Here is a 9,449-nt window from a genome sequence, read left to right as displayed (position 1 = left end):
AGGGCTGGTTCAGATGATCTTGCAGACCATTTCCAGTTCAGTCCATTCATGACGTGTTGCCTCTGTCTTCAGGTAATTTCCATCAGCACTTGGACTCTGGTTAGTAGCCTAGTTAGCCATCTCCTTTGCCTAACAGCAGAGGACGACTGAGGAGGGGCTTCTCCAGTGGGATCACTCTGGCGGTGACTTGCCTCTCAGCAAAGCCAGCCACAGCAAATGTCGGGGTCTTGTAAATAGCCCACACTTCCCACGGAGCTCTCCAACAGCAGGAAATAGGACAGTGGCAATCCCCAAGTCGTCACTCTCGGCTCAGGTCGAAAGGGCAATCTCCTGCCAACCAGCCACTTCCTTCACACGCTTCCCCGTGGCCGTAAAGACCCGAGCGCACCCCAGACCAGAGCTGCTGGGAAGTGTTTTCCTTGAGGGAAAAGGCAGGGCTCAGGGCTGGAGGGGACCAGTTCGGAGCTGGAGGAAGGCTGACTTTGGACTGAAGCCCTCTGGGAAGACTGAGGAAGTGGAAGGACCTGGGCGGGGGTGATAAGTGCTGCACTGAGGTCAGGACCGCGTAGTTCCGGTTGTCTGCCACTGAAAGGCTCTGTGACCCTGGGCCTGTGAAGTGTCAGTTGTCTGTCTGGCTGAGAGGGAGGTGAGAATTTCTGAGGGCCCCTCCCACACGTAGGATGTCACGACCATCCTCCCGTGCTCCCACTTTGAGACAGCAGCGGTCTGGGTTCTGCTTTCTCTTTCCTTTCGTTTTTAATTTAGACCCCACCACTTCTCTGTTGAACTTTGGCCACAGAAACAAGCTCCAGTGTCGTATACTATGTTTTGGAGAGAGGTGGGTGGGAGGGACACTCGAACAGAATCTCTTAAGGATGAGGACCACAAAGGTCTAACTTTTTTTTGTATCTTTAGTATCTTGCAAGTGGCAGGGCACATAGGAGGCATTCGTAAGCACAAGCTGCATGAGCGGATGGTTGGATGAATGAGGTGTCTTGGATTCAGAACAGTGGTGACTCCTTTCTCTGTCACAGCTCCAAGGAAAAAGCATGGTTTCTTCTGCAGACACCTGGGACTTGGTGGGACTATTTTAATAGCCTTCCAACTGGTCTCTTTTCCTTCATAACCTCTCCTTTAAAAAAAAATATTTTTTTTTGGCATGCTGTATGGCATGGGGGATCTTCATTTCCCGAGCAGGGATCGAACCCCTGCCCCCAACAGTGGAAGCACGGAGTCTTAAGCACTGGACCACCAGAGAAGTCTCCTATAGGTTTTCCAAAGAACCTCCAAAGGCCACCCCTGGGTTATGATATAATCCTGACTTACAAGCTTCTCTAATTGGATGCCAATTCCCATTTCTAATCTTGTCTACCTCCCCTCAAAACTCAAAACACTGAGAGGGGACTTTACTGATGGTCCAGTGGCTAAGACTCCAAAATCCCAATGCAGGGGGCCTGGGTTCTATTCCTGGTCAGGGAACTAGCTTTCACAAGCTGCCAACTAAGACCCCTTGCAGCCAAATAAATAAAACAAAAACAGCTGAGGGTCTCCTTCCTACTGCCGACCAGTCTCAGAAGGCAACATCCCTTAACTGAGAAAACTGCCTGTCGAGGGTTTACAGTGGTTAGTACACAGGTAGGACTCCGTGTGAGCGCTCCTTCCTGGTTTCTAGGGCTTCTAGAAATTCCTGGTTTCTCCGCTTCTGTGTTCCCCCGGGTCTATGAGGCCTTCCTACATCTATTCCCTCAGATTCCATCACTCTTTCCCTTCCACCCCCAACCTATTCGTCTCTCGGTACGTATTTGTAGGACACTGTTGTATTTGTCTTGGGATGCCTCTGTGATCCACTGCTGACAAATGCTTGGAAGCGAAGCTCAAGGAAACATCCTGGGAGTCACCTCTCGGCTCCGACAGCGGTGCCTGGCTCCGGGTGGGTGATCCCAGCCGCTTACTCTGGTCCAGGCAGCCCTGAACTTCCACCAACTATCTCATTTACTCCACAAAGGCTGTGCTGGAGGTAGGACTGGGCCCTGTCTTAGAGATGAGGAAACTGAGGCTCACAGAGATAACATGCTCAGTCAGTGGCAAAGGTCTGGCTCCACAGCCCTGAATCACCGTGTTAATTTATCTATGGTAACAATCAATTGGGCAAATACCCAAACAAGTCTCAGCTGACCCTCACAAGGTTTGGGCTCACAGCCTGGTGGAGGGAAGAAGTGGGGAAGACACAAGGTAACTGCCTGACTTTCAGACTCATTATGTTCAGATGGAGAGACAGCTCTTCAAAACTGTTAGGTCCAATCCCTCGCTGCACACATGAAGAGACCCAGAGATGGCAGGGGCTGGTCCAAGGTCACACACGACCAGACTTGGGACTTCCCTGGTGGTCCAGGGGTTAAGATTCTGAGCTTTTGCTGCTGGGGGCACAGGTTCAACCCCTGATCACTGAACTAAGATTCCCCCATGCCACACACAGTGCAGCTAGGAAAAAAAAAAAAAAAAGACCAGACCAGCATGTTTCCCAACACCCCTCACCCGGTTCCCTGATCAGTGAATTAACACACACTGAACTGCAGGAGAGGGCAGGTCAGCTGGGACAGGGAGCAGAGCCCTCCACCCCCTAGGCACCCACATGCCACGGTACTGGACAGTTTGAGATCTGAGTCCCAGAGCAGAACCAGAGCTGAGGTAAGGGAGATGGAGAAAGTGCAGCTGACCAGTTGATCACTGATCTTCACAAAGTGGAAGCTTTCCACAGGCCTCCCCAGATCACGATCACATCTGGTGCCCCTGAAGAGTTCAAAAGAGGAAGTCTGGGCTCAGAGGTTAAACAGATGAAGAGCTCACAGAGAAACATCCAGGCAGCAGAGGGGAGAGAAGGGACCTGAAACCTAGAGCCAGCTGGGCCAGCCTTTCCAGTCTGGACCCAAGCTCTGACCCTCATTCGGGGGGGAAGGCAGAAGCCACTCCCGGGTAGCTTAACACCTTGGCTCTGATGGTGGCAACTCAGGCTGCAGGTTTTGCATCAAAATCACAGATCCCCCTGGGAAATGCATTTATGCGTCTGTATGTCTCTGTTTATTTAAAGAGAGAAATGGAAAGGGAACGATTTGGAGGCACATCCTAGAATGTCAACATTAGAAGAATAAGCCAAGATCTTTTTGTCGAGCCCATATTTTGTGGATAAGAAAATAGAGACTCGGGGACGGAAAGAGACTGGTGTAAGGTCACAGAGCAGGTGTGTGGCAGGTGCAAGCTTGAACCCAGGCCTCTGTGCTCCTGGTTCAGCTCTAGCACCATGATCGGGATGAGGGGGCAGTGAGACAGTGGGAGGACTGCCAGCTGGCTCGGCGCATTTCCTCCCCCTCCTCCCCAGAACTGGCACCACACCCCCCATAAAAGCACACACACATCACTCACTTCACAGACGGAGGCTCAGAATGTTTTTGGCTTCGATAAAGCCCAGACCAGGGCAGGGGGTGTGACAAGAGATGGAAGCTGGGAAGGCGTGAGGAGGAGGAGGATGGGGAGTGGAGGTGGACGGGATCAATGGCTCCGGTTCTTCGGCCGCTCAGACGTGAGCCGGGCCCTCAGTGGCTCACAGGAGTGGGAGTTTCCCCTAAACCCCAGCTGAAGACAAGCGCCCACCCTGACCCCTCCCCCCACCCTGTCCCTTCTTTAGTCTCTGAAGCTGGAGCATCAGGCTGGGTCATGGCAGGGGGTGCTGCTGACCATCGCTCAGCAGAGGTGCCCATGAGCACCAGTGGCCTCAGTCCTCGCCTCCACAGATGGCCAGCAAGGCCTTCAGGAAGTGTCCGGAGGTGTCACCCTGGCAGGGTCAGAGGGAGAGCAGAGTGAGTGAGTGGAACAATACTGATGATCTCAAGGCCCCCTCCTCCCAGCTGCTCTCAGCCTGGATGTCGCCCCCGACACATAAAGGCCCCCATGTCCCTTCTGTGGCTCCCCACTGTCCTCAGGGAAGATGCCCGAGCTCTCAGCCTGGCCTCAAGGCCTCATGTGGTCTGACCCTCCTTTCCTTCTGGAAGCATCTTCAGCATCTTGCTACCTAATCGCCTACCATTCCTCCATCCAGCATGCCCTCTGCACTGCCCCCAAATCCTGTCTGCCATCAGGTGCCCCCTCTGCTGTGATCACAGCCCTCTATTCTGGCCTCTTCCCTTGTACTCTGCTAACACTTTCCCCCCAAGCTCATTAACACATGTGTTATGGGATTCCTTATTTGAACAAACATTACTGAGCACTTGCTGGGCACCAGCCCTTGCAGAAGTTTATGTGAACAGCATTAGGGTTATGTTGTATGTCTGGCATGTTAGGGAAATGGAAATGGAAATGGAGGCACCTTATTTAGGCTTCAGAAGCAGGCCTCTGACTGACTCTGACCTTGCCTAGACTACGTGTCTGCCTGCAACCACACAAGCAGCACTTTGGGTAAGAAAGGGGGTGGGTTTTGGAGGTTCTTGAGCCCCTGGAGGCCTGGCCAGCCCCCTAGTATCGAAAAAGTCTCATGATTCACAAGGTCAAACACAAAGCACTGTAAAAGTTAGAGGAAAACCAGAGCTGCTAGTTTGTGTACAAACTGATGATGATACCAGTCTGTAGCCTGGTATTGGGAGCGCCCAGAGCTCACCTGTGGGGTGGATGCACCGCCAGAGACCTTTTTCCCATTGAGACTCCAGATAGCTTTTACTTGCAACTTCCCAGCGCTATTCAAGCCTGAATGTGGGTTTCGGCTCAGTTTGGTGATGTATATGCTGTTACCTTTCTCTATTGTTTCTATTTCTTTTCTTTTAATGACTGTACATGAAATTAAGTAAAACAATCCTCTATTTAAGATTAAAATTGTTTATTGTGTATGTAATGAGTGGTCTCTTTTGTTAATGAATCCTTCAAACCTAAAATGAAAGTAAAAGTTTCAGCCAAACAGGCCATTATGGAAAAAGTATGGAGATTCCTCAAAAAATAAAAAATAGAACTACCACGTTTCAGCAATTTCACTCCTGGGTGTTTATCCAAAGAAAACAAACATTACTTAGAAAAGATATATGCACCCCTATGTTCATAGCAGCATTATACACAACAGCTAAGATGCGGAAGCAGCCCAAGTGCCCATCAACTGATGAAGAGATGAAGACGTGGCACACACGTGCAATGGAATGTTACTCAGCTGTAAAGGTGAAATCTCGCCGTTTGTAAGAACACAGGTGGCCCTAGAGATTACTGTGCTAAGTGAAATAAGTCAGAAAAATACTGTATAGTTTCATATATACTCAGAATCTAACCAAACAAATGAACAATTGTAACAAAAAACAAAGAGCTATAGATACAGAGAGCAAATACCAATTCCCAGAGGAACGGGGACAGAAGGAGGAAAGAAAAAGGGGAGGGAGATTGGAGGGACAAACTTCCAGTTGCCAAATAAAAATGAGTCATGGGTATGAAATGTACAGTGTGGTAAATACAGTCAATAACTAATACTTTTGTACAGTGACACGTTGTAAGTAGACTTACTGTGGTGATCGTTTTGAAATGTATAGAAAAAAATCACTACATTGTATAATAGGAAATAGCCCAGTGTTATAGATCAATTATAGATCTTCCTGGTGGCTCAGATAGTAAAGTGTCTGCATGCAATGTGAGAGACCCAGGTTCGATTCCTGGGTCGGGAAGATCCCCTGAAGAAGGAAATGGCAATCCACTCCAGCACTCTTGCCTGGAAAATCCCATGGACGGAGGAACCTGATAGGTTATAGTCCATGGGGTCTCAAAGAGTCGGACACAACTGAGCAACTTCACTGTCGCAGATCAATTATAACTCAAAAACAAATCAACTCATAGAAACAGTTCAGATTTGTGGGTGGTGGGAGGAAGAACTGGATGATGTAGTCAAGAAGTACAAACTTCCAGTTGTAAGTACTAGGGATGCAATGTACAACGTGAAACATACAATTAACACTGCTGTAATATATAATATATAAAAATTATATAATGATATACAAAAGTTGAGAGTAAATCCTAAAAGTTCTCATTACACACACAAAACATTTTTCTACTTCTTTAATTTTGTTTCTATATAACACGATGGATGTTCACTAAAGTTACTGGGATAAGCATTTCATGATTTTTATAAGTCAAATCATTATGCTGTACCCTTAAACTGGTATAGTGTTATATGTCAATTATATCTCAATAAAACTGGAAGAAAAAATAATAAAGATGTTCTACCAATTCACATCTCCACCAAGTCTGTAAGAGACTGCCTGTGAGCTTCCCCATGGTCTTGTCAACCAAGTCCAGCATCAAGCTTTAAGATCTTGGTCAATCTCAACATCAAAGAAATGGGCTTCATAAAAAAAAAAAGTAGACATATTATACCTGATTCCATTTACATGAGATAATCAGAAAAGGCAAATTTTTAGAGACAGAAAGTCCCTTGAAAGTTGTCTTAGAGCCGGCAGTGGAGACAGGTACAAGGGACGCCACTGGGGTGATGAAAACACTGAGCTGTGGAGGAGACTGTACAATTTGTCCCATTTACTATAAATTACTGACTTATGCCCTTAAAACAGGTGAATTTTATGGTCTGTAAATTATGGTTCAATAAAATTGCTTTTAAAAAGCAAGAAAAGGGGCTCTTGTTTTATTTGGAAATCCTAAATTATAAGCCTGTGATCCACCTGGAGTTTATTTTGGTATGAACAGTAAGTAAGGCAGATCTCCTCTCATTTAGCAACGTCTTGGTTGTTCTAAGAGGTGACACTCTGGGAATAAAAAGAACGTCTATGTTGGAGCATCTGACACTCCCCCCTACCCCCTGACCTCTCATCCTGCCTGCCCCTCACCTCAATGGCTTGGTGGAGAGACTTGTCGTATTTCTCGATGAACTCCCGCCGGATGTTGAGCAGGTCGATCTCACTCCGGGAGACCATGATCCTGGTGAGGGTCTTCTCATCCGTGCCAGCACCCTGGTGGAGTCAGGTGACAGGGAGACACAGGGCAGGAGGAGGAAGGGGCTAGGTCAGGTAGGAGCTCTTGGGTGTCCATCTGCTCCACTCCCTTTCCCCTGCAACCTGGGGTGGGACATCCTGCCTCTGTCTTCCATAAACAGTCCTGACTCCAACTCCCCTGTGCCTAGGACTGGCCAGACAGAGGCAACAATTGCCTATATAAGCTGAATAGCATGCTCCCCAAATTCATGTCCACCTAGAGCTTTACAAGGTGACCTACTTTGGAAATAGGGTCTTTGCACATGAAATTAGTAGAGGACATACTGCACTGGGGTGAGCCCAAGATCCAGTGACTGTTGTTCTTACATGAAGGACACGTGGACATACACACAGATAAAGGCAGAGACTGGAGGGACTCAGCCACAAGCCGGGAAACACAAGGGTTCCAGGCAACCATCAGAAGCTGGGGGAGAGGCATGGGAGAGCTTCTCCTTTAGGGCCTCCAGGAGGAACCCCTCCTGCCAACACCTTCATTTTGGGCTCCTGGCCTCCAGAATCGTGAAAGAATACACTATTGTCACTCAATTTGTGACAGCAGCCCTGGGAAATTAATACAGGATCCAAGGAGCAGACACAGAACATGGAATGTATGGGCAGCCAAGGCCCACCTCTGCCCCCCAGGAGCTCAGAACACCAGCTGAGGAGTCAGGGCTGCATATGGCCAGGGCTCAAGAGATGGTTGTCATGTTTGGGGACAGCAGGCTAAGAGGGGTCTCAGGCTCACTCCCACTAAACAGAATGTCCAGGCTCTGTCAGCAGCTGGGACTCCACTGTTGGGTTGGGAGGCTGGCTAGAGTGGCCTGGGTTTTCAGGAAGCCAGAGCTAGTCCCAGAGTTGAGCACTCGCTTCTTTTTGTGATCATTTGTCACAGGAGACACTGTTTCACTTGCTAGAATGGGAGTGCCAAGGGGACAGAGACTGTCCTTTTCAAGTTCCCAGAATAAGCTTGTCAACCTTGGCGTCTGGGACCAGACCATTCTCTGCTGTGGGGGCTGTGTGTGCATCGGAGGGTGTTCGGCAGCATTCCTGCTCTCTACCCACCAGATGCAAAAAGCAACACTCCCCACGTTGTGACCACCAAATGCATCTGAACACTGACCAGTGTTCCCCAGGGGGCAACGTAACCCCCTGGTTGAGAACTACTCTCCTAGAACCAGGCCTGGGACAAAGGCTGAGAAACATCAACCAGGTGGAAGCAACCCCAATTCCTGACCCGGCCGGTGGTGCCCACCTGTGCGCCAAAGTGGAAGTGCGCAAAGGGAAACGAACACACAAGTAAGTTTTCTTACCTTCATGGATTTGTAAAGTTTGTCAGCAAAGAAGAGAGGCTTGTTCTTGACACTTTGAACTGGTAGGAAGAGGAAAGAGATGCAGGGTACTTGGTCAGAGGAGGTGTGGCCAGACCATGGGCTGCTGCTGATGCTACTGAAGTAGCATATCCTCTCCCTGCAACCTGTGCCCAAGGTTGTGGCCAAACCAGGGTCACCCCCAGGCCTGACACCTTCACTCCCCCTTCCTGACACCTCCTCCTCTGTCTCATCCATGGACCTGGCTCTAACTCAGTTGTATCTCGTTTCCTGCTGAGGCGCTTGTAGCTAACCAAGGCTAGCAAAGGACTCAAAGGGAAGAAACCACTCGCGAAGCCACGGTACAGGGCCTCAGACTTCTAAGTGCAACAGAATCAAAGACGAACTTGAGTAAAACTCAGGTTTTAGGCTCCACCCTAAAGATTCAGATTCAAGAAATATTTTAAGCAGAGGTTCTCAAAGTTTAGTTCCTAGAAGTTGTCTGCATCATCTGGGAACCTGGTAGAAATGTACTTTCTCGTGTCCCACCCTCAGGATGTGCTGAATCTGTACCTTGGAAGGTGGGTGACCAGCTCACCCCACTTTACCTGGGGCATTCCTGGTGTTAGCACAAACCTGGTTGGTTGCATACCTCACTGTGGTACAGCCTAATGTTTGAGAACTCCTGATTGAGAGAAACACTACACCAAAGAAAGACTGTCAGTGTAATTTAGGGCACTGCCAATCCCTGGAGCTGAGTGTTGCCCCAGACTCTCCACATGTTTGCATCAACCTACCTAGCACCACCCCAAATACTGCTTGCCTGATGTAACAACCTCCCACCCTCCAAGGTCGGGGATGGGGGGTGGGTCTCTAGCCCTCAGCAGCTGCTGGATTCCAAGGCCCCAGAGCTCACAGGGATCAGAAAGGGTGTCTCAGGTAGCTTGAGGAGGATTCAGAAGCCAGAGCCAAAACGCTAGAATGATTCTGGATGTAAAAGCATCTCTATGAGGAGGGTAGGGGCCGAGAGGCTGGAGCCGTGCATCCCAAGGGCATACTCATGCAGGAGACAGGCATATACGTGTATACAGGCATATACGTGTATACAGGCATATACGTGTACATGCAGGAGACAGGC

At 49.1% G+C, this 9,449-nt stretch overlaps 1 protein-coding gene across 2 annotated transcripts in view; it reads right to left on the bottom strand.

The window, feature by feature from the left end:
• Window positions 1-3,416: 3,416 nt before the first annotated feature.
• Window positions 3,417-9,449, bottom strand: part of ANXA6 (annexin A6) — a 49,349-nt gene continuing 43,316 nt past the window's right edge. Inside the window, exons 24-26 of one of the 2 annotated variants that reach the window (XM_040239561.1) lie at window positions 8,315-8,373; window positions 6,861-6,983; window positions 3,417-3,829 (exon numbers count right to left, since the gene is read on the bottom strand). In XM_040239561.1, coding sequence (XP_040095495.1) covers window positions 3,770-3,829; window positions 6,861-6,983; window positions 8,315-8,373 — 242 coding nt within the window. In that variant the 3' untranslated portion in view covers window positions 3,417-3,769. The remainder of the gene's footprint in view (window positions 3,830-6,860; window positions 6,984-8,314; window positions 8,374-9,449) is intronic. The other variant, XM_040239562.1, reaches the window with a different exon arrangement.

This window comes from Oryx dammah, unplaced genomic scaffold, assembly GCF_014754425.2.
Source record: "Oryx dammah isolate SB20612 unplaced genomic scaffold, SCBI_Odam_1.1 HiC_scaffold_5, whole genome shotgun sequence".
Lineage (NCBI taxonomy): Eukaryota > Metazoa > Chordata > Mammalia > Artiodactyla > Bovidae > Oryx > Oryx dammah.
The sequence above is the reverse complement of the archived record's forward strand: the minus strand, read 5'-3'. Positions and strand labels throughout refer to the sequence as shown.